At 38.8% G+C, this 26,724-nt stretch overlaps 1 protein-coding gene and 1 long non-coding RNA gene across 4 annotated transcripts in view; both read right to left on the bottom strand.

Annotated features, from left to right (window-relative positions):
- Positions 1-508: 508 nt before the first annotated feature.
- On the bottom strand, positions 509-1,821 carry LOC124257228. Its single transcript, XR_006893211.1, has 3 exons — positions 1,641-1,821; positions 1,073-1,166; positions 509-612 (listed from the first exon to the last, which is right to left on the bottom strand). It is a non-coding gene; the product is annotated as an uncharacterized LOC124257228 (long non-coding RNA).
- A 10,750-nt stretch (positions 1,822-12,571) lies between these two features.
- The window catches only part of LOC124257220 (neurogenic locus notch homolog protein 1-like), a 204,799-nt gene continuing 190,646 nt past the window's right edge, over positions 12,572-26,724 (bottom strand). Inside the window, exons 6-10 of one of the 3 annotated variants that reach the window (XM_046691237.1) lie at positions 15,758-15,869; positions 15,222-15,338; positions 14,667-14,783; positions 13,654-13,725; positions 12,572-13,210 (exon numbers count right to left, since the gene is read on the bottom strand). In XM_046691237.1, coding sequence (XP_046547193.1) covers positions 13,134-13,210; positions 13,654-13,725; positions 14,667-14,783; positions 15,222-15,338; positions 15,758-15,869 — 495 coding nt within the window. In that variant the 3' untranslated portion in view covers positions 12,572-13,133. Of the gene's footprint in view, positions 13,211-13,653; positions 13,726-14,666; positions 14,784-15,221; positions 15,339-15,757; positions 15,870-23,731; positions 24,389-25,640; positions 25,764-25,943; positions 26,079-26,724 lie in introns of those variants that run through there. The other 2 variants (XM_046691239.1, XM_046691238.1) reach the window with 2 other exon arrangements.

Genomic DNA, 26,724 nt, shown 5'->3' with positions numbered 1-26,724 from the left:
GGAGTCGTTACATTATGTTTTTTCTCTTAACATTTTGGGAAAACATCATTCAAAGTCTGACTGAATGAAAACTGGCCTTTGTACCTGTGCATTCCGAAAGAAAAGAAAGAGTTCGATGATATGGGTCTAATTTGGTCAGACGAGCAAGCGACAGGTGCAGAGATCGTATCCAGCTAGTTATCGCGCGGATTTTCAGCATATGGGCAACCATATTTACAGGTCGTAACAGTGTTGCCACGCCCCTTAGTTCACAATAGATTCACCTGTGCTCCCAGAAGAACCCATTAATCCATTTAAAGATGGTGGAAACATGAACAGGTACGCATAAAAATGGGTCATAAACATTCTGATGCACCGAGCGTTTGTTGGCTGAACTATATATTCAGTAAGGATCTCAAAATGAAAGTAAGTAATTATTACAATTAGGACGTTCTACACAGTGGACTTACAAGAATGTCATTTCAATCGGAATATATGAAAAAACAACATTTGCTAGATCATTTCTTACAGCAGGACGCGTCTTTGATTGCCGTGGCCTGAGCCGCTGTGAGTGTACACCCAGCTGACAGTCCCGCGGCTACCTCAAGACAATTCAGGTACGTTTTCAAGTATCTGTAAAAAACCGTATATTTCTAAACTTATTTTGACTCTAAGTCTAACATGGTCAGATGTAACGAACTGAATATTATATTAGATAATGGCTTCATCAACAAGGTTATACATGGAAGCACCCTTGTTATTTTTCTTTAGTCATACCGGACTGCACTTTGCTCAACCACAATCTACCTAAAATTGAAAGCTGAGTAAAACCCCTTTGGCAGACGGGGAACTACTTAGGACAACTATACTGTGTGTTGAACAGTGACTAAGTATTGTTGACACACTGGACATAGGTAATGTGATTGTAGACAAACTGATTATAGATGATATAGTTGGCGTAAAGGTCTTGTTCTAAGTGAGTTGCAGGCACACCGAGAGTAAGCAAAATGAGGGGTCACCGTTCAAGTTCACACACTAGACATTCGAAAAGAAACAAAGCTATAACCTTGCCCTGCAGATAATTGTCACTTACGTGCAGTCTGTATCTGACGATGCACCTTCGTATACATCTGTACAGGCAGAACAAACTGCAGCGTCAGCGTTGATATAAGCTGGTATGATGGAACCTTTTGTGCAAGATAAGTAAATGTCAATTCGTTAAACACTGCTACCAATGGGGCCTCTTTACGAAATAGGCATGGTTGCTTGCCTGGTAAAATATTCACCTCTACCACAAAATGACTGACAGAAAGATAGACAACATGATCAATATCGATAAAATTAGCCTTTCTCCAAGGCTGTACTGAATGCTGAGCCCATGGATGTATAGTAATTCTATCCTTTAAAGAGGCAAGTGTAGATAAGCTGACGCCAGTCTTTTATTTATGTTTTCAGAAATTATTATTTAAACTATTAATTTTTGCTTTAGAGACTTGTGAAACTCTGTGATACTATATATGTAGATGGATTGCTTGTGTGATCCTGAAGTTACAAATGCAATAAATACATCAGCTAAGATACAGTTGTGCATTGCCAGAAGCCATGAAGGTTATATTTTACAGTTTGGTGTAAATATGATATTACTTGTATATGTAACTCACATAAAAGCAGAGAAAACACCGCCATCGTCGACATCCTGTGTGCACCTGGTTGTTGTCTGGCCACACCCCGCCGTGGTACAGGCTCCCAACATGGGACAAGGACCTTTATAGCGTATGTTGCTATGGTGCACTCTGTTGATGGGGACACAAGCTTGAAGAACCTCTCTGTAATCTATGGAGTTGTTTCTACCTTTAGCTTTGCCACACAGGGTTTAGAGTTTTTATGGTCGTCTGTTTCTAAGATCGTTTCCAACCACTGAACACAGTAATGTTGACAAAAAGCGTTGGTTACGATGTCCATACTGTTTTGCCTTGCTATGCCCACGAAAAGAAAACAAACAAAAATGTGTCGAGACAAAATGTTTTCTGTCTCATATAATATTTTTTAAGACATTACACTAAAACGAAATAGTACTTGAATGCCTAAAATGAGTTTTGAACGTCACTGATCACGACACATTCCTGAAAACTGGTATGATTTAAAATTGAAAAGGTATTATTTGTTAAAATAAATATGATTAAGATTCTGCTCAGTGGAACATAATATTGCTGTCTAAATTATTAAAGGTATATATCACGAGTAGTTTAGGTCTACTTTTAAAATATCACTAATCACCTCCAGAATGTGTTGGGTTTAACAAAATATGTTGTTTCTTTGTGACTGTAAACTGTGCTTGTGTGTACTGGCTACAATTCACACCCGGGTAGTACTCAATCGGTTCTCTGTAACCAAGATACAATCATATAAATCATGAACTGTGACGTGACACTCTTGTTAACCTTTGGAATCTATAAACACTTGTACATGGCTATGTTCTTCAAAACGTGTCTATTGGTCGTTTTATTTTCTTGCATGCTGTTGATTGCTAACCATGCATCCTATAATATTGTTGAAAATATTCTGCACTCTCCGGATGATTTATGTTTATTAAACGGATTGAAGAAAATGGATTATGTGGCTCGCACGAAGTACCAGACACGTAAATGCACGACTTACTCACACACACACGCCACAAAGTGAGTGAGTGAGTTAGGTTTTACGCCGCTTTTAGCAATATTCCATCAATATCACGGTGAGGAACACCAGAAATTGGCTTCACACATGGTACCCATATAGGAAATCGAACCCGGGTCTTCAGCGTGACGAACGGACGCTTTAACCACAAGGCTACCCCACCGCCCCCACACCACAAAGGAAATCTGACTTCGTGCACGTCTGATCCTGGAATATCTAAGTGATATCATCAATTGCAGATCATATTTACACGTACCTCCTCTTGCCAATAGTGTTACAGCTCTGTGTTGTATACACCCAATATATATACTATCCCAAAAAAGAAGCGCATAGGTGATTTGTATTTTTTAAAATCTATTAATTACTTATTGTGTTCAAACAATCTTCAAAATAGGTAACAACAGTGTTGATAACATGATTGTACACAATTGCATAAGTGAAAAATCGACTTTACCTGAAAATATTGATTTTGATCATTTCTTACAAGGATTAAAAAGGCATCGCCACAACACAACAGAAATCACCTTCCAGTTGAAATTGTGCAGCAAAGAGCATGCGCTGTCTGGCTATAAAAATCCAGATTACTATCGGAAATTGGCATTTGTTTTGAAGGAGTTTCAAGGTCACATCACTACGCCACGTTTTGACGCTGCGACACGGAACATCGCCATTGAAAGAATGCAGGCTAGAGATTACCAAGTCTGAGCACGATATCACGGCTTGCAGCTCGTTACAACCAAGCAGGTATAACAAATGACCGTCCCCGTACAGGCAGACCTCAAGTCACCACTGCAGCCCAAGATCAATGCATCCGGGTACTGCATTTGTATGATCGTACTGCCACGGGTGATAGCACAGCAGCTAGGGTGCCTGGACTTCGGAGGATGTCCGGTCAAACTGTACAGAACAGGCTGAAAGAGATTGGTGTGAGAGCCAGGAGACCGGACGTGGGGACCGTGCTACGTCGTCACCATCACTTAACGTCTCCGTTATCTAAAAATATCCACTTGGATGTATAGACATTACCTTCTTCTAAACATGCACTTAAGTCTATTTGTGGACGAGTAATACATGTTTGAAAATACAACATCCTCGCAACAGATTTCTGTCCTATGCGTTTCTTTTTTTGGATAGTATATTAAACTACTACGAACTCAAAGAGACCACTTTTTTCAGCTCGTTATAACCGAAGTTTGTTTTACTTGTATTTCGACTGAACAATAGGGCAAGTGGCAGAAACCAAACAGTTCGTTAAATCCGGCATTTCCTTACAAGCGTGTTAGTTTTAAACCTAGTATACTGCATGACGCAATAGAAACTGCTGTTAGTCATTTTATAGAAACAAAGGAACTCGGCTTAATAGGATGTGAGTTAATATTATTGTATTAGGGTGAGCCTTTGGATATCGGGGTATCTCTATTATATACGGGAAGCAGGGGCACCAAAGGCATAAAGCCTAACCGTAACATTGAAGTTCCATAGGAATATCAATGGAAATCTTATATTCTCAAAAAAGTGTCTGACCTCCACTCATAGTCAATTTAGTTTGCTGAAGTAAAGGCTTACACTTAACTCGAGTTAAAATTAAAATTTTAAGTAAAAAAAGTAAAACATTGTTTTGAGCATAATGATCTAAACCTCAAGTGACGTGAAACCCCAAGTGACGTGAACAGAAACCAATGATAGGCCTGAGCAAAATCTGCCATGATTGTATGATTTGACATGTCCTCAAATGAAGTTAAAACCAAAATTGTAACCATATAGTAGAACTATCTAGCAGGGATTCAGTTTGTTTGTTTGTTGGTTAACTCCGCAGTATCATACTATCTGACACATTCAGGAAACAGGTATTTCTCTTGTGACCATCGGATTCATGCTAGTTGGTTTGTTGCTTAACGCCGCACTCAGCAATATTCCAGCTATATGGCGGCGGTCTGTAAATAATCGAGGACCAGACAATCAAGTGATCAACAGCATGAACATCGATCTACGTAATTTTGGATACGATGACATGTGTAAACCATGTCAGCGAGCCTGACCACCTGATCCCGTTAGTCGCCTCCTGTGAAAAAGCATGGCCAATTCATGAAAACGAAAACAAAACATTTGCGATTTTTTAACCTTATTTTTCGGGTTATACAGTAATATTTATTTCTGTTGGAATGAAGCAGAAATAGAGTTGTGGTTTTTGTTTGAAGTAGTTCTGATTTGCATGCGCCAAAATGAAATCCTTCCAGAGGGGCACGAGTCGGTATTCGACCTGACTCGGAATAACACGAGTTTGTTATAAATGGCTCAAATTCGTGATCCATTTGTGTTGTTCTGGGCCAAGCCGAAACGCGCCCCTCTGGAATATTCGTCACCATTCATTCCTTTCCGTAACAGCCAAGATGTTCCCCTATCGATGAAAATACGACAAGCCAAACAGAATGCACTTAAGGATTATTGATAAATGTAATCCCGAGTACTAAAATCGGTTATGGCATTATATATACGATTGTTTCATAAATCATGGAAAATATATGTCGTTATTTTGAGATTTTACGTGCACTTTCCGATGTCGTATTTTCGCACATTACATTCATAGATCGGGGAACAAGTCTTGGATGGTACGGAGAGGCAGGAGTGGTGACGAATAGGGCTGCTGAAGAGGTATTCTAACGCTGTTCTTTACGGGTAAACTATATACGTAAACGTCCTTTGTTGACATGTTTTCTTGTCTTATTTTGAATCATTTTTGTCCCAAAATTCAGGGACAGGTAGATGGCGACGAATCCCAGTAAATGATAGAAAATGTACTCTGTGTAACCTAAATGGTACTGATGACGGATTTCATTATGTATTTGTCTGTCCCCAATTAGAATTAGAAAAATAGATTCACAAGTATTACTATGCTAGACCGAATAAGTATGAAATGAATACCCCTATTTATGACCAATAAGCTAGGAGAATTGGTCGGAGGGTTAGCTTAATGGTTAAAAGCGTTGGCTCAAATCGCGCCAAAGACCCGGTTCTTCGATACCCATGGGCACAATTGTGAAGCCATTTCTGGTGTCCGCCACGATGTTGCTGGAATATTGCTAAAAGCGGAGTAAAACCAAACTCAGTCAGTCAGCCAATAAGTTAGGAACTTGAAGAAAACTTTCATTGTTTTGGTAAAATAATTATGGCTTTATTTTAGACTGACTGACTGAGTTTGGTTTTACGCTGCTTTTAGCAATATTCCAGCAACATCACGGCGGGGTACCCCAGAAATGGGCTTCACACATTGTGCCCATGTGGGGACTCGAACCCGGGTCTTCGGCGTGACGAGCCAACGCTTTAACCATTAGGCTACCCAACCGCCCCCTTTATTTTAGAAATAACCTCAATATCTTAATATGTAACTTGTTTGATGTACATTGCTTTTAGCATACTGTTTGTATATAACTTTTATGTTGTATGATGTATGAATGGAAATATTGTTTTGGTCCTCTTAAGCTGCAGTTTGCAGTAGAGCAAATGGAGTTCAGTTCAGTCAATTTGTAGCCCCAAATGGGAATGTTTCAGCTGCAGTTATCTGTATGGTATACAACACCACTTGTATTGATGGTTTATTGTTTATTCTTCACGTCATCTGTTGTGTTATATGCTGACGCCGTGACACCGTGACGATCCGAGAAGATTAGTTAGCGATCACCTTTAATTGTTTGCCTCGCTGAGACATGTTTTTCCATCGTAAATGTTACTCGAATGTTACCACCAGTGATGGCAGCCAATTCAAACAACTGCTTACCAAGAGTGCTGCCGATTGTACAAGGAAATGACAAGTGACATGCATCGCGATGTCGTTTACCAGGCTTACGTTTGATTACGATTAGTGACGTCAATACAGTCAAAAAGTGTACTTTATCGCCTGATCTTTCAGCGTAGCGTCTTAGAATCAATAATAAAAAATAGGATAATGTTGTCTCCAAAAAGTTGTTATCACTGATAACTGTCGACTTTGTCACCAGGAAATCTGTCGTTAACGATCATATGGAGGACACACAATACTACTCTTACTGCTCAATATAAAGATCAGTTTCTTGACCGAGATTCTTCTCACCACATGGCACAAGAACGGCCTGAACAATATCATATTTACATGTATGAATACAGATACAAACTGCGTGTGCAAAGTAAGCATTATGTCGGAAAGCGCACGAATAATCTCCAAATCATCATCCTCAGACACAAACTGAAAAAACAAATCTATTCTACAAAACTATATGGGATGACTTCACGAAATGGGTCAATAAGTTTAACCAAAGCTTCAGGAAATCGATGATCTCTTAACGTCAGTAACAATCAAATACACGTAGCCAATCCACTTCCACTTATTACGAGGGGCGGTGGGGTAGCCTAATGGTTAAAGCGTTCGCTCGTCACGCCGAAGACCCGGGTTCGAATCCCCACATGGGTACAATGTGTGAAGCCCATTTCTGGGGTACCCCGCCGTGATGTTGCTGGAATATTGCTAAAAGCGGCGTAAAACCAAACTCAGTCAGTCAGTCCACTTATTACGTGAACTTGAAATATAGGAGGTCGCTTCATGTGTTTGATATTAGATCTTTGCATAGAGATTCAGCGTGAGAAAGTCTTCTTTGGCAACAAAGGGACGAATTCAACTTCCCAGTAGTCAACTTTTCAACTTTTCAGAGTGACAAAAAAGGACGTATAACAACATGGGTGACTTCTACATTACAATAGTCATCTTTCTCTTTATATTAAACGAAACATTTAGCCTTTGATGTTTACATTTCACACCTTTGCGGTACATCAGAGCATCCTCTATTGAGAGTATGGTGAGATGTTGTTCGATCTGCATTACAAGAATCAATGCCTCAGTACTGCTTTCAGACGGTTTTATGGGGAACGTGTGGAGGACATTTCGAAATTTGACGCAGCAATGACAAAAATGATCAGGGGTGACTGTTGAGGTGGAAACAACTATTGAAATAGTATTTTCTCCTGTATTGTCTAATTTGGAGTCATTTCCCAAATGAATGTACAGTTTATATGAAATAAAAAGGAGTTTAAGTAGTTTCAGTCTCTTTTTAATAACTGACAAGAAACTTGAAACAGAGATCAATCAAACAGTTAAAACATAAACTCAATGAAGCTGCAAGCCTGCACCCAAACAATACAAAATACAAAAGAACATAAATATTAAATAAAAGTAAATAACCATCAATTACTAAACTATCGATAGTCACACATAGTATCGATGCATTGATAGTTTACGTTTCTACCATCTATTAATTGCTATCGGAGACTCAACAATTGCAATCTGTCGATAGTTCGGTGAATCGTTACAGCCCTAACAATGATGTTCGACAGATTAACCTATTTTGACTCGCGCTACACGTTCTCATGTTTTTTTTGTCCAGATGAACAATTGTCTAGCCTTAGTTTGGATTAATTTATGATGGGATATTATGACCTAAAATGAATCATTGTTCAGGCGTTTAACACTGGTTTCACTGATATATTTTCTACTTTCTGGAACATGCTATGATTGCCATAATCATGATGGCATAGTTGTTGCATTTGCACTTGAGTGAAACGCACTAAATTGACCAAAGTATGTTGCATATATCTGAATTCCAATAATGGGATGATGATGAATAGTCGGTTTTGTTGAAAGGGCTTCATATAAAGTTCCACGGGGTCATTGTGGAATCAAGTTTGGATAGGTTTGAGATTTGTGGTCGTTATTGTTGTTGCTGCTGTTGTAATTTTATTGAAATAAAGATACAGAATTGGGCTATATATTTCAATATTTAAGCCGTTTACGCCATCATGATAAATACAGTGATAACCATAATAAGGTTATCAATACCATCAACACCACCAATACCACCAATATGCCCTCTCTTAGTTCATTTCCTCGCTTTGACCACCACCCAACTCTCCCTCCCTCCAAAAAAACCCAAAACAAAACAAAGAACACAACCAAAACCAAAACATAACCAAAAAAAAAAAAAAAATTTAAAAAAAAAATAAAAAAAAAAAATAACAAACAAAACAAAACAAAACACAAATAGTCATCCTAGAATAACATGAAGAAACAATTAATTTCTGAACACGTCAAGATTGTGGAATAATATCGCCAAGGGTGTGACGACCTGGAACATCAGGCACAAAGTATATATACACTCAAACACTCTTGTGTCGCATTCACGGCTGTCTTGAAGCAAAATCTCTTTTATTACCGCATTTTACGGTTGTGTGGAACCTCGGATAAATCCCTCACTTTCAACACATCGGTCTTTGACTGTATTGCATGAGTGCACTTAAAATGTGAAGTTCATATTTTGTTTGTCAATGCGTAGTGTCCACAACATAATGCTCATCACCATTTTCAGTATTATGGTTTGAGATTGAGTATTGAATGATATTGAAGATTGTCTGTGAAATCAGTATTATGTCAAGTTAAGACCTCCAGAGAGTTGTCCATACATCACAATCGACCCTAGAAAGGTAATCAATGTTTTTTAAGTAGCTTCAACCATTTAAATTAAAAACGTTTTATAAGTGCAGTGTTGTTGATATAAAATGGATGAAGGGATGTAAAATCCACTACTTCCGTCTGGGTTTCAATATCAATTAGCGTCAGGGCATATCCGAAACAGCTCAACTAACCTTAAAGTAATGATGTGGCATTTTATTTGATGTCACCAGACTCCAGATACACTATAAAATTGATGGAGTCTTCCGTAATCAGGTTAGAATACCACCATACTATGGTTTCACATACAGCCGCTCATCAGGCTTCGACATGTATTTGAGTTTCTTGCAGTTTGGTTTCACCCTCTTATGTGAATGTTCTTCTTTCCATATCAATTTATTGGATCAACGCAATATTTGTGTTAAACAAATAGAAAATGACAACGAAGGATATAACACATCTCTTCCAAAGCTGCGGTGTCGTGAGTACAAGTTATGGATTTCTAAACGGAATTACAACGAGATATTTGGAGGGTGGTTACAGGTAAGCAAAATACATCTGATCTCTTTCGAAAAGCATCGTCAAAAGAGCTGAAATGTTGTATATAATTCAGTGGTGGTTCCTGTCGCACGGAATTCATTGCCAACCATTTCATGTTATGAGTGAGTGAGTGAGTTAAAATTTAACGTCACCTCGACAATATTTCAGCCATACAGTAACGAGAAATGTTGGGCATACACAATAAATACAAGTAGGTAAATAATCAATCATCGACGGACTGTAAAATAACTAGAGTATCACAGATATGGATATAAAACTAGCATGGAAAACTAAAACATTTTAATAAAAGCAGACAATATAATATAAAACACGGGCTATAGATCGCCAACAACTGAGGGTAGATCACCATACTAGGAACCATGGGGGCTTACATTACTTTTGCTACGTGCATGGACCTTAGTTGTATTTACACCATCCCCTCAGCCGCTGGCGATTGTAGGAAGATTTAGCCGAAATTTAAAATAACCAAACTACTACGATTAAAAAATATGGTTAAGCGAAATTGACTTGGAAAGTTGGTTTGGTGTGTCCCACCTCGGGACGCATGGATGGACATGGCTGTCCCAGCTTGTGTTGACCCTCTTCGGGTCGCGTGGTTGTCCCTCTTTGGGACGCGTGGGTGCATGTACACGAGTGTTTGTGTGTACATACAATTTTTTAAAAAAAATTTAGGGAAGGGGGGGGACAGGGCCACTCCCCTACTCACACTCTGGGGAGCAGACACGGCCGCTCCCCTGCTATCCTCTCAGGAGGACAATAATTTTACACTACTTCAACCCCCTTTGAGGATACAGCCACAAACAATCTAAGTTTATAATCTGAACTACCAATTATTAAACTTTCTCTATTTACAAAACAGATATCAAAATTCATTTCACAAATATATCTCTTTTAAAAAACAATTATTAAATGATAATTAACATTATTAAAAAGATCATTTACTGTTTTGACATTGAAATATTTATCCCTTATGATGGTGAATTCAACACAGTCAAGCAGGACATGCTTGACCGTGGTTCTCTCATCACAAGGGATACAAAACGGAGGATCCTCACCTTTCAATAGGTATGCATGAGTATATCTTGTGTCGCCAATACAACATCGTCGTATGATGACCTCTTCAAATCTGGACTGACAACCCAAGTAAGTGTAACCGATATAGGGGTCTTATTTCATGTAATTTATTGATACCTACTTGGATGTCCCACTTTTTCCAAATTCGATCTCGGATGTCGGTTCTAATGCCAGCTTTGTAATCAGAGTATGGGATCAGAAATGGTGTCACAGATTTGTTTAGTGCTGCCCTGGCAGCAAGATCTGCCATTGTGTTCCCGGAAATGCCAACATGGCTGGGTAACCAACAGAGCATGATGTCGTATTTGCCAGTAGCAAGATATTTATACAATTCAATAATTTCAAATAAAAGTGGATGTTTGCAAGAAAGATTTTTAATCGGCTGAAGGCAAGAAAGAGTCAGAAAAATTATATATTGTTTATATTTAGGGTGTGTATTAATATATTTATACTGTAATGCATTAGTTTCTGATTTTTTAACTGTGGTCAATGTTAGGTCAACTCCGGGCCTTACCAATTGCCAAGGAGTATAAGAAAGAAGACGAGAAGGAGCTATATTGTCCAGCTCAATGCCGGTAGCAGAAATAAAAGGTTTAATTCTGAGCCCAAGAGGCGGAACAAGAGAAGGTTTCTTTTTGTATAAATCCTCATAGAGGGGATCAAAGACACAATTAAATGCAGGATTGGATTTGTTAGAGTGTAGTTTTGTAGTATATTGTAAAGATAATTTTATACGTCGTTGTGTAAGAGATGACTCATCTGCCTCGACCTAGAGACTGTCAACAGGAGAAGTTCTAAAAGATCCAAGATAAAGTCTGAGACATTGCTGATGGATAGAATCTAACATTTTAAGGTTGCTTTTGCAGGCTCCACCATATACAATAGAGCCATAATCAAATTTAGAGCGATCTGTATAAGTGAAGTAGGGTAGATTGATCCCCTCCCCATTTTGAATTGGAAACAACTTTTAACAAGTCGAGTGCCTTCCAGCCTTAAGAGATTTAATACGCGGCAAAAACGTCAAGTGGGAGTCAAAAATAAGACCCAGAAACTTGGTCTCTATTACAACTTTGATAGGTGTGCCGTTTAGAAATAGTTCAGGGTCTTTATGTGGTTTGTATTAATGGCAGAAATGTATGCAATTAGTTTTGGACTTAGACATTTTCTAAACACCTTTTATTTTTTCATGTTATGTGCTCACTGACTTGGCTGACACATGTCATCGTATCCCAATGATAGCGTAGATCGATGCTCATGCTATTGTTCACTGGAATGTCTGGTCAGGACTCGATTATTTCCAGACCGCCGACATATAGCTGGAATATTACCATGTCCGACGTTAAACAACAAACCAACCCAGTCGTGTTGTGTGGGGTGTTGCCGTTATCCGATCTCTCAGCAATACCCACTTACGTGAAACGTACGTAAATGCTCACAGTGTCGGTCACTAAATGGTACTGAACTTGTCTGTTTAAAGACAGTTTCTTTTGGCTGGAACACTGCTCCGTTTAACTACACACTGCATATTTTGATGAAAACAGCGCAGGTATACTGAACCTTTGATAATGGTTGCTATACATTTTGATTGGTTCTTCAATTCAATTTCCCGGCAGTAGGGTAGCCTAGTGGATAAAGCGTTCGCTCGCCACGCTGAGGACCTTGATTCGAGTCGCTACATGGTCACATTGGTGAAGCCAGTTTCTGGTGTCCCCAGCCGTGATGGTGCTTGGATATTGCGAAAGCGGCGTAAAACTAAACTCACTCACTCAATACAATTTCCAAGATAAGAACGTCACACAACACGGCGTATCACGCTGAAGCGTCTACAGCTTTATTGTTCATGACTGCATATGAAAGGTGAAAGTACAGAAACGCACATACGTGCCAAAGAGAAGAGTTTCTCAGTGTTAATGCAGTTACTGTAGATAAGAAGCAGATAACATATAATAATAATTTAACACTCTGTTACTGGGAAACATGTCCAGGTCAGAAGTAACGTCATCAATGGTCGAAACCAGCACTGTGATAAGTTTAACTTCTTATCTGCAGTAAGGTTATTACAGTTATAGAAAGTACTTGAGTATATGACACACATCACACACAACGTTCTGTTCTTAAAGTGTCGTTGATCTTTTTATTTAATATGTTTTCCTATTTGCATTTTGTACGTAGTGCAAGTGCAGCTCACGTCCATTATATGTATTTCACGTTTCTTTGTATCCTTGTAACTACCGAATCCTCTGTGTTATGTAGACAGGTCTACTATCACCTAAACGATCACTACAAATCGTATGTATCAATATGTATTTAAAGTTAATCTATGAAGCAAACTTGTAGAAACGCGTGGTGTCATGGCCATGTTCGATTGTGGTCAGTTTAGGTTCATCACTGCGAGGACAGTAACAAAAGTGCCCAGCAGGATGTGCACAGACATTTTCGTACCAGAACCTAAAACATAAATGAACATCTAATGTAGGATAGATAAGTTTACAATTTGCTATCAAAGTGAACAGTGCATGCAGTCATTGATATCGGTAGCGAGTTTAGGTCTCATCATGTTGGCTTTCTAGATGGTTGGGAATACAGCGAGTACTTGATATACCGCATCCAACATGAATATCAATACAGGTCCACAAACACCAAATGGGTATGCTGGTACATTGATGTGGGATTACGTTAAAAAGGACTTTTTTCCAGAAGTAGCTCATCTTTAAAGAATTTAAAATCGCTTAGACGGATTGTTATCAGGTGTTTGACCATTTCTATTTCGTATGCGGTGATAAGTATTTGTCAGTGACATTTAGTATCCGCCCTTTCTATATAAAAGATATCAGTATTATTTACCATGTTCAGACTGACTTGTTTTCAAAACTGAATGTTTTGATACTTACATCTATAGGGCGTCACTTTTGTCACACAGCGTTTCCCCTCTAGGCAGTCTCTATCTTCGAGGCAGCGAGGTTCTGTTAACAAAAGAACACTTTGAACATTATCCACCGACAAATACATACACTGGCATGGGTCAGGTAAACATGTGGCTTTGTGAAACTTCAATTTCTCTATATGATACATCTGTAAATATGTTGTTTTTAAAGAGTAACGAATGTATGTCACACTCCGAAGTTGTTGGAGGAAGTAAAGACCATTCATTCATTCATTCATTCACAAACTGGTGTATAGCTTACATACTATATCACAAAGGAACGGTTTGCACATATGAGAGATTACATCAGTCATTCACCAAAGCAGTAGAGTACATACACATAAGGACCTATTTAGCAAGAACATGAAATAACTTTATTGTACACTTCTTTGTGTACAGTTTGAAAACCGATACCTTTGTCGGACAAAGCGTTTCTTGGACTGAATCTCACAGAGTATTGACAGGGGGTGCTAAACTGTGCAAAGAGACAAGAGGCTAGAGCCCATGGAGGATTGCTGGACATAACGAAAACAATTAACTTGTGGAAAGTTGAAGTCAACCCTCTAAACATAGAGACATATGGAGAGTGTTTGCCACTTTGAGTGAGTGAGTGAGTTAAGTATCGGTAGTATTTCAGCCATACCGTGTCAAAGCCAATTATGCATTCATGACAGATAAAGTTAAATTACTTTGAATCTTGATGATAGATGTAGATGTGAAACAAATGAGGCACATTCAATGACTTCTTTCGTATCTGCTTCATGTTGGTACATCAATGGAAGAAAGGTGGTTAAATGACCCTTACTAAACGATATCAGATCATTGATAAACTTCTTGAACAGATTTCCTTGCATTATAAAACAAACACATCAAGAAAAGGGGTACAATTGCTGCACTTTCAAACACACCTATTGTGGTTCAGAACATATGGTTGTTTTGTTGTTGCATTCTATCCCATGTAAATAAAGAGAGAGGATCTACTGTCTTCACATCTGTGTCCGCTGTACCCTTTTTCATACGTGCAAACAACAGCTTTGTCTTTAATGCTACACGCTCCTTTATTCTGACATGGATTCTTCGCACAGGCTGCCTGGTCAGCTGAAAGTTGAAGTCAACCCTCTAAACATAGAGACATATGGAGAGTGTTTGCCACTTTGAGAGAGTGAGTGAGTTAGGTATCGGTAGTATTTCAGCCATACCCTGTCAAAGCCAATTATGCATTCATGACAGATAAAGTTAAATTACTTTGAATCTTGATGATAGATGTAGATGTGAAACAAATGAGGCACATTCAATGACTTCTTTCGTATCTGCTTCATGTTGGTACATCAATGGAAGAAAGGTGGTTAAATGACCCTTACTAAACGATATCAGATCATTGATAAACTTCTTGAACAGATTTCCTTGCATTATAAAACAAACACATCAAGAAAAGGGGGTACAATTGCTGCACTTTCAAACACACCTATTGTGGTTCAGAACATATGGTTGTTTTGTTGTTGCATTCTATCCCATGTAAATAAAGAGAGGATCTACTGTCTTCACATCTGTGTCCGCTGTACCCTTTTTCATACGTGCAAACAACAGCTTTGTCTTTAATGCTACACGCTCCTTTATTCTGACATGGATTCTTCGCACAGGCTGCCTGGTCAGCTGAAAGTTGAAGTCAACCCTCTAAACATAGAGACATATGGAGAGTGTTTGCCACTTTGAGAGAGTGAGTGAGTTAGGTATCGGTAGTATTTCAGCCATACCCTGTCAAAGCCAATTATGCATTCATGACAGATAAAGTTAAATTACTTTGAATCTTGATGATAGATGTAGATGTGAAACAAATGAGGCACATTCAATGACTTCTTTCGTCTCTGCTTCATGTTGGTACATCAATGGAAGAAAGGTGGTTAAATGACCCTTACTAAACGATATCAGATGATTGATAAACGTCTTGAACAGATTTCCTTGCATTATGAAACAAACACATCTTGCTGCACAACATATGGTTCAGAACATATGGTTGTTTTGTTGTTTTGTTTTTGCATTCTATCCCATGTAAATAAAGAGAGAGGACCTACCGACTACACATCTGTCTCCACCCTTTTTCACACGTGCAAACAACAGATTTGTCTTTAACGCTACACACTCCTTTATTCTAACATGGGTTCTTCGCACAGGATGCCTGGTCAGCTATAAATGTAAAGCATAATAACTTATGAAATCCAATCCCTGAAACTACAACATAAATTGTGAAAATGTAACATTGGCTAAGATTATACAGGATAATACATAAGATGAACGCACTCAGCAATATTCCACCTAAAGGGCGGGTTAGAGGTATAATGGTATTGCCCTGGATATTAATAGTTGACAGTACATAGATTATCATAAAACTTTCAAAGTCAATTTCCCTCAACCATACTTTTTAATCGTAGTATTTCTGTTATTTTAAATTTCGGCTGAATCTTCCTGCCATCGCCAGCGGCTGAAGGAATGGTGTAAATCCAGCTAGGGTCCATGCAGGTAGCAGAAGTAATGTAAGTCCCTATGGTTCCTAGTACATCAATCTATATCACATCCTTTATTCCAAGTACCATATCTCTCTTAAACAAAGGTGGAGATACCTAAATCAATGAATTTATGCAAATATGTTTTGTATCTCTCTGATGTGTCAGTAGCTCTGCTGATGTAACACGAATTCCTGAAAAGGCATTAAAGTATTATCCTATTCTATTCTATTCTATCTACCTTCACCGCCTCCTTGGTGTAGTGGTAAGAGCGTTCGCCCGGAGAGCTCTATTGATGAACTCGAGGGGAAAATGGTATCTCAACTACTTTCTAATTTACATTAATGTTGAATAAAATATTCCAAGGCTGGAACAATCCTTTGGGGAAAAAAGATGTAAATGTCCCATAATTAAGTTTCGTGTGAAAGAGGACCCCGAAAATCACACAGGCATGTCATTGGTTGACTCCATGTGCAAGATATTACAGTTCTGGTACTCGTCAAGAGAACCCGAAAATCAAACAGGCATGTCTTGGTTGACTCCATGTGCAAGATATTACAGTTCTGGCAGTCGTCAAGAGGAACCCGAAATTCACACAGGCATTTCATTGGTTGACTCCATGTGCAAGATATTACAGTTCCGGCACTTGTCAAGAGGACCCCGAAATTCACACAGGCATGCCATTTGTTGACTCCATGTGCAAGATATTACAGTTCCGGCACTCGTCAAGAGGACCCCGAAAATCACACAGGCATTTCATTGGTTGACTCCATGTGCAAAATATTACAGTTCCGGCAATTGTCAAGAGGACCCCGAAATTCACACAGGCATTTCATTGGTTGACTCCATGTGCAAGATATTACAGTTCTGGCACTCGTCAAGAGGACCCCGAAATTCACACAGGCATTTCATTGGTTGACTCCATGTGCAAGATATTGCAGTACTCGCCCAGTGGCTGTCTCTTAAGTCCACAGCTGTGTAATGCCTTTTATTCCAGTATTTTTAATAATGGAAGACTACCGTGGACAGGGTATACATGTGTTTCCTGATGTAAATAATATGTTTGTTAGCAGTTGGTACATTTTTACATTCCTGATTCCTTTTTGTAAGATAACATGGATAAAAATAAATGTGGAAAAGGTAAAAGTTATGAAATGTGTTGCCCACTGTTATACTATAACAAGATGTATCAACATAGTCAGAAGCGTATGGTAGTGTCAATTTATATCTTTCGAAGTTTAGTAATTACACCCAGAATAGTTTGGACAAAAGCACAATGGTGCCATGCATCACAAGCAAACAAAGCCCTAATACCAATATACAGACACAAAGCAAAAGAGTAGGTTATATTCATTGAACTGATCTTTTCGGAATTTGTGATGCAATGGTTACACCGGTATTCTACTAGGGATCAGAATGTGGTGATAAAAATACTGTGAAACTGCTGAAAATGGACAAAACTGTTCTGAAGGTTAGTAGAACTACATGCACTAATTAGGGCAGTGAACATATAAGCATTATAAACACTCATGAAATACAAACGATGCATGATTACATATTTTTATAATGTACAAAGATGACTACTAGGAATGATATGTCTGTCAGAGCCATGTAAACGTATATTCTCATGGATGCGGTTTGTCTACCTTCCACGAATTACAATGACAAATACGTTCATTAAAATCGTCCTTCAAGTATCTGTGAACTGCAGCGCTCAGCAAAACGATTCATAAAAGTGTGAAATGTGACTTCACACTTGGTAATTACACGAATACTTACCCCACATTTTCAATACTTGATCCTTCAAATTAACACAAAATACTTGCATGCAATGAACACTGTGGCAGTAGGCGTCGTTTTATATGAAGTCAAAATGGTATGTACCGGTGTATATGGATTCTGATTGGTAGGAGGAATAGGAGGAGTGTCCAAACATATTGATGTTCTGTGATAGTGACACATGCACACATGCTCACGATATAGTCGGATTCTTACAATCTCCTCTGCTCTTGCCACAAATTTCGTATCAGTAACTATGGAAACGATTTTGTATCTTTCAATTACATTGGTTACAATTCGTCCTGGTAACACGAGACAAGCAGATACCTGTTATACCATACCTTTCTTCTGAAATGCCGATCTGCTCAAGAAGAGTAAGTTGATGGTATGAACTGTGCAAGGTACACAAGTTTACTTGATTAGATGGAGCATTCTTTGGACCGTATCCTGACTAGACTTTCTTTGAAACTAATATTGTAATACTAGTAATAATCTTCTTAATGACATATTAATTTCTATCTACGTTGACATCGCATCGGCATTATTTCAGCCACATAGCGAGGAGACCATGTTTACACATATACAAATAAATAATTTACACAAAGTAACACTCAACAGCAAATTTTCATATACATAAGATCTTAATATCATAACATTAACATCTCAATAATATCTATTTGCAATTTAGATATCGTCGCAAAATGACATCATCAGGTGTAACCGATTGGAAGTTTAAATTCATGATGCTTATTAATTCGAATTTGTTTGTAAATTATCAACTATCTGCATCGAAAGTGTGAAAGTGTTGCATATGAAAAAAACAATTGGCTTGCAAGCCGTTGTCAGGATGTGGTGTGTCTATGGTGAGATGCCTCATCTAGAATTGTCAACCTATCTAAAAGTCATTTTATTAATATTAAAAGGGCTTTACTTGAGATAGCATAATAATTTTAGCGTCATTAATGTATTCTTTCTCCAAAAAAATTATTATTTTATAGTACTAAAAAGTATTTATCAATGTTAATTTGTCTTATTCATCATCACATATATCATTCTTTCAATTTTGAGATTATTTGTTACGAGGATTTAAGTGTATATATGAATTTCTTTCATTTGGCTATGAGGTGAAACTCAGTGTATCTCGTGACAGTTTAATCATATATCGTACAGCTGTAATAATGCTGAAACAAATATACAATCATGATATAGTCACAATTGTACAATTTATTTTAGCAGAGATTTCTTATGGATTTGGAAAGGGTTTTGTCTCTTACAACTATAAAGATCGTTCTTTCTTTAAGAAAGGGATATATGAGTTTCCTCCCTATACTGAGTCAGCAGGTATTCAGTGCCCTGAAGACATTCATATCCTAATTGCAGAGTCAGCAGTCAGAACTTGAGTCTACATAAGGGATCAGGCTACAAGAACAACTTCATGTCACCGGAAAACTCTCAATGAGAAGAATTCATCTGATCTATGCCCCAAATAGGATCAGAAAATGCCTTCCTGTGTAAATATCTCGCTTTAATTGTTGTACTAGAGCATTTTCCAAAACAATGTTCATATTCTTGAATACGTATTTGGCAGAAACTATATTTTATATATACTCCCCAAAAAAAGAAACGCATATAGGAATTTCAACTGTATTTTTATGTTTATTTTGAGTCAATTTATATTATGAGTTAATGAAATATAGCAAAATTGCACACTGGGAATGCAGACTTATCCGTCTTTGGCACCAACTCAAAAAAAGTCAGTTTGAGTGTCACATGGAGACGTATGGTGGCGCTGAAGTCAATACCTCGTGTGACCACCGTGGGCATCCAGAACTGCATGGCATTGCTACAGCATCGAACGAATAAGTCTCAGAATCTCGTGTTGGCAAATCGCAGCCCACTCTGCCTGTAGTGCCGGTGCGAGCTGCTGAAGTATCTGGGGCTGAGGTTTACGGCGTCGCACCCGTCTGTCCAGGGCATCCCACAGATGTTCGATCGGGTTTAAGTCCAGTGATCTTGAGGGCCAGGGGAGCACTTTGATGTTGTGGTTCTGGAGGAAGTCTCTAGTGTGACGTGCTGTGTGGGGCCTGGCATTGTCGTGTTGAAACAACTCCCTCTGGCGATCAATGATTGGAAGGAGGTGTGGGCGTAGGATTTCGTCACAGTAACGTTGAGCTGTCACGTTGCCCTGGATCATCACCAAATCACTTCTCCTACGGCAGGTGATCGCTCCCGACATCATAACACTGCCCCGGCCGAATCTGTCCACCTGGGGAACGCAAGCGTCGGCGAAACGTTCACGTCGACGCCTGTACACCCACGTTATTCCATCGCGTCGTTCCAATAGAAATCGTGATTCATCACTGAACCAGATTCTACGCCAATTCGGTAGGTTCCAGACCTGAACGTTGGTGCACCATTGAACTCGATGTCGACGATGTTGTTGTCGAAGCACAGGGCCAAAATAAGGTTTTCTGGCACGTAAACCAGCCTCTCTCAACCTGTTCCTGACGGTCTGTGCAGAAAGCCTCCTCAATCCGGGTATTTGTCGAGCGGTACTGGTCGCCGTAGCTGTTCGATGACGCAGGTGATGTACCCGGATGTAGCGATCCTGCGCCGCAGTGGTCGCTCGAGGTCGCCCACTACGAGGGACATCTGCTACCACATTCTGCCGGCGATATCTCTCCCAGAGCCGTGAAATGGTGCTTTGGTGAACATTCATGCGTCGGGCAACTGCACGTTGAGACTGGCCAGCTTCAAGCAAACCAATGGCGATATGACGGTTGGCTTCACTTAGACGTGGCAATTTTGCGTTCGTCAACAATATTCCAAATACAGTGAATAATCGACAGACAGCGATCAACCTTTTATACCCATCATTGAGACTATCTGATCCCCAACTGTCACGTACATTGCATGTGAATTGTGTATTCTGTGACACTACACGCCGAAATTGAAAATCGTGCTGTTAAATACGGGTATTTTACGGATGTTTCTAAACATAAACACCATAGGACTCATAAACAGAGCAAAACCTTTTGTTAGATGAATCACCTTTTAATTCATTGCTACATGAAATTGCTATTTTCATGATGCGTTTCTTTTTTGGGAGAGTATATATTCTGATTGATCCACTTTTAGCAATAATCCAGCAACATCACGGTGGCAGACACTAGGAATGGGTTGCATACATTGTACCGATGTGTGGAATCGAACACAGGTCTTCAGTGTGACGAGCGAACGTTTAGTCGCTAGGCTACCCCTTCGCCCCGCAGACATATCTCGCAGCAATATGTGTCCTTCACGAGTGGTTCTTCATTTGTCTCATTTAACAAAAAAATCGCTCGACAGTCATTTCGTATTAAAAGGCACATTTGTTCTCAACCATGAGACTCTGCTGTGTGACATCGATCTATTTATCACTTGTGGAATATCCATTAGATGATGAGGCGCTGCTATGGAATTTACCAAAATATCATTTCATAAACTCACATAGCTGGAAAAGCACTTTAGTTACAAAGGCAAATCAATTGATTGATTTAACATATTTGTTTTTTACAAGGTCTCCACTACAGTTAACCAGTAGTATTGACACAACCTACAGTATGATTTGAGGTTCAATATTGAACTATTCACAGATGAACTATTCCCAAAGAGCTAATCGATTCAAAATGTATTATCGTAGAACAAAGGTTGAAGGCTTTAGTTGGATAATATCATGGGATATATTGTCGCTACTGTTGACTGGGCGTCAGTAGACCCTACTACAGTTACCTGATAATATGGCCGTTCCACATTGTCAGGGGAGATGGTACACTAACGCTTAGTCTCTGAATAAATATAATTTTGACAGTGACAAATAAACCCATTTAAACTGAAAAGGAGCTCCAGTAAGTTGGGAGATCCTGAACCTGGGAAAATCTAGACTTGCTTCATTTAGGGTTTTAGCATTACAGGAAGGGCTAGGCAGTAGGGGAAATAATGTGGTCCGGTGACTGTGAGATAGACTAGGGAGATGTAAGCTCAAGATCTCAACACGTTGGTACGTTGAAGGGTCGGACGACTGTGACTCCTAGTTGTCCACATTACATTCATGCACTGGCGCACATTCATACAGTGATTATTGCAACACCAGGTTCTATACTCGCATATGTTTACACAACCTCTCTCTCAATTTAAATACAAGGTGACTCGGACTGGACAAGACAGGGCAGGCTCTTTACAAAATGAGGAAATGCAACGTTTGCGATGTGAACGTTCTAGCATGCGTTCATGTTTAATATCTGTCCCTTAGTGTATGCTATGACAAACTTAATGTTATTCAAGATATGTTTGTGTTTTAGAATCATTTAAGGACATACGCAGAAAACGTCTTTTTTTCTATAGAAGTAGAGGTAAAAGCAATACAAATGCTGTATTATTATGCTCTGCTTGATAACTGGGACTAATGATTGGAAGTTTTGTATATGAAAATGTTTAGATACAATTTTACTGTCATATGTTTTCACTCGGGATATCAGACTTGGGCAGCTAAATGTTACTTGAGCAGCTTAATGCTACTTGGGCAGCTAAGTGCTACTTGGGCAGTTAAATGCTACTTTGTTACAGTTGGTAACAGTTTGAATACGTACGTCATTGGCACAAATTTTACCGACTCGATTCCCTGGTCAACATTTGGATTCATTAAAGAACGCTATGTAAATTAAATCTTTTCTTATTCACAACGTTAAAATTAAAACTACAATAGTATTTTCCATTAATTCAACAAACCTATTTTTAATGTCAATTTTAAAGTAGCGTAAAATGTAGCTGGAACATCTGAACTGTTCAATATGTCTTAGATTACTTATAATATGGTGCTGAGAATACTGTGCATTCACATGAGTAACATTCTTCATTCAGAGTAGAGTGATGAATAGAGGGCAAATGCTATTATGAATAGTTTAAGGACAGCCCAAGACAAACCATTAGCCCCACTACCCATTCTATACAGTGACAAAAAAGGTCATTGTGGGTTATTATGCTGAAGAGCTTAGAAACAGAAGTCACCATCAAGAAACGTTATGTATTTACATCATCATTGAGGTCTTTTTACGACTATGTGTAACAGTGTTTATAACAACAGGGTAAGTGATGAAACTTTGTTGTAGTTAGATTCTCAAATCCCAGCCTGTTGTATTGTACAGAGCTAACAAACAGGATTACTTCCCCTTGATCAGTGGTCGTTCCGTTACGTGAGATAAGACTGTCAGACCCAGTCAACCGGGTATCATCACGAGATAGTGAGGAATAACTCACCGTCAGTGTCGTGGCTACGTGAGCATTATTGTATTTCTACGGGAATCTCATTCTGATGCAGATATCTGAAACATCTTTCTTTCGCGTGTGACGGTGCATGTCACTTTTAAGGGGAAGTACCATTGTTTGAATAACAAATTGTCTTCAATTAATGATGCCTTGTTGTCTCCCACATTCAGCACTATTCAAATTAATATATCACAGCGGAAATTATACAGTGTTGATTAGACAAACATGTGATTGACATGCCAATTTCTCGTACTATGACACATACAATCAAGGCTGACCAGCTGATCTATTTTGACCCAAGACAAAGGCTGATATCCCGAAATAAGATCATTTTATCTTCTAAGAAACTATTATCAGACAGTGAGCAGTTCTAATAATAATTGTGACCAGATCCATTGATCCATCCAGATCATTTTCCAACACTTTGTGAAATTAAATCCAATAAACAAGGTGACAGATGCATTTGCAAGCATGTATTTATTATAATAGTTTCTAAACTATTTATTCTATTATACAACATAATTGGATAACACACATTTGGTTGGAAGGTAACAATCGCTCACTTTCACTGTAGATAAGAAGTAGAAAACATTTACTCTGTGTCAGTGGTCACTGGGGGACAGGTCCACGTCATCAGTAACATGTCATCAATGGCCTAAAGGTAAACAGGGGAGAATTTTGTCTTCTTATCTGCAGTGAGGTAATTACATATTCATGAGGCTGGTGAATTCATTAAATAATCACTCAAATGCATGTCCGAATAACGCATGGTTCTATCTAGAGTGATAGTGGAGATCGGTTTTTTTCACATTGGTGCGTATGTTCATCTGTTCATACTCTTGTATTCCTGACCTGGATAAGATAATTTAAAAAAGTCATCAGTACCCCCAACTACTATCACAGAAATATTGCGCATCTTGTAAACACAATCAATCAAATTACAAAATCAAACGCAGTATAGTATATACTTCCATAAAGTCTTGTAAGCAACTCAAACACATCTAACAAACAGCATGGTCTTGTTCCGGTCTGGTTATATTCAGTTGAGGCTCAGCTGTGCGAGAACAGCAACAACAGTGATCAGCAGGATGTGTACCGATATCTTAGCAGCACCAGAAGCTGAAAGAAGGTACATTCATATCATTCTTATACACGTGCCATCAGAAAACTGCCAGTGACACTGGACAACTATAAATCATTAAAATCATAAACGATTATAATGATCATAATGTACTGTGCTATAATGTGAGTTGTTTGCAATGGTAACTGAATGCACTTCGAATTGGAGGGATATAGCATAAACAAAATTCAGCTGCCGAAATCTTTTCACGTGTATATACATTCCATGCAAACGTGACATAGGGCTGAGAGGATCTAGGCTATCGGGATTCATAGCCGGAATGCCAGAAATTAAGCTGGCATTTTCAAAGAATATCACAACGTGAAGAAAATCGCCCTTTTAACATCGGTTTAGGTGGGCCAACGTTCAACAAACATCATTGGTATAACATCATAACTTCAAAAGAAAGTGGAAGTACGCTGTCCTTTTGTTCCAATAGCTACTTAAACTGGCCGATATTGCTAAATTGAACAGGAAGCTCATTCGCTCTATGTGAAATCCTGTTGAGACGTTTTCAGAACAATAAATTGCGTACGGAACGTCCTCGCCTCACACCGCCAAGTCAGGTCTGATGGATACGGGTGACCATTGCTCTGACCATTCCAGGATTTCGGCTAATCCACTCTGACACAGTTAGGTACCACTTCCGATATTCATATCTACACATTTATGTAACATATGACCATAGTCTTTTAAATTCTCATTTGTTTTCCAAGACCAACGTCATATGTCCACTTGCAGCTGCTGGATATTTCATTTATTTTAAGAAAGTTCACTTTAGATCGCAGGTTAATTTTTTAAGATGCATAATTTGGAAAATAATGCTTCTTTGTTTAGGGTGGGGGAGGTACGGTCCGTCCAAATCTGTTGTCATTCCATATCAAGGAGCAATTAGGAGAAACAAACGCTTGTCTGCTGCGATGCATATTTATCAGGACGTCTGAGCATGTCTGCCCTCTATTATAATCCCGATAAATCGACAACACTGCAGTTTATGCTGGACCATTACCGCAACAACCTGACTCTCAGTTAATTTTGTTATCAATTAGGACTGAAAAGCTTAAGTTCGACTCGACAAATATGAAGGACCTTTTAAAAACTAAATAACGGTACTACGAACATCTTCAAATATACATCGTGTCCAGTCATAGGGACAGAAAGAAACAGCTAATATCTGGAAACCACATGTAGTGACGTGGACACATTCACAATGATTAAGGTGAGATAACCACATTGCAAAGGAGTACCTACCATCTGCACAGACTGGACCCTCGTATCCGCTTTGACAGGAGCATGTACCACCTGTACCACCCGTCGGAATATCACAGGTACCGCCATTTAAACATTCGTCGCCATCCGTTGTACAAACTGTGGCTAAAACAATAATGAGCACAGGTAAACAGTTGTCCTATGTTTACTTTCTTTCGGCCATTAATTATGTCATGTCATAAATTAAATAGTTTATGTAGGCAACACAATATGAACTATGAGGGAGATCCATTGCAGTTGTCAATTCCTGTGACACTAAAACAATTATCTTAACATCATATTTACCGGTACAAGTCTTTCCATCACCAACAAAGCCGTCATTACAGGTACAGGTGTAGGAACCTGGGGGCGTGTTCGTACACGCAGCATTCTCATCGCAGTCGTGAGCGTCATCCCCAGTTTCTGTGCATTCGTTGATATCTAGCAACGTAAACGACAACATAAATATAAATGAGTGTTTTGTATCATAATATTATGTAGTTCTGTATCATTCCTCAACAGGTGTGTGTTCAGTGCATTCAATCATGCATGAATATACACTTACATAGCTGTGAACCGAAATGTAGTCTCACTGTTACAACCCAGCAACATTAGACTTGATAAACCAAATGCAATTGTCTGACGGTGTGAAGGAATATGCAAACAGGGTATTTAACTGAACGTCAAACTATACACAATGCACCCATTTGCGTGTCCGATTCACACTTCGTAATATTCTTACCCTTTGTTGTTGTTATCCTTATGTAACGAGCTCTACTTTTTCTTAAACATAATTAATCTATCTTCTATTTTTAAAACTGAAGAAAGTGCTTGACTGACTGCAGATTAGAAGCATAATGACGCAAATTAGTGTCACAATTACCCTCGAACACGACATTCTCTACATTTCTATCAACAACCTATTTTGTGGCATTTTCCAAGGAAGTAAACCATGCTCTTTTCTCTGTATAATTCCACACTAACATAATGACTTTCACTTAATATTATAATTAGTGACTGTAGAGAACAAGTGTAATAGGTCCGACAGTTACTGAAAGCATGCTTTGAACTTCAAAGTCAACGGTAA

This window comes from Haliotis rubra, unplaced genomic scaffold (assembly GCF_003918875.1).
Source record: "Haliotis rubra isolate DU_JTF1 unplaced genomic scaffold, ASM391887v1 Scf652, whole genome shotgun sequence".
Taxonomy (NCBI): domain Eukaryota; kingdom Metazoa; phylum Mollusca; class Gastropoda; order Lepetellida; family Haliotidae; genus Haliotis; species Haliotis rubra.
This window is presented reverse-complemented; position numbering and strand designations above follow the sequence as displayed.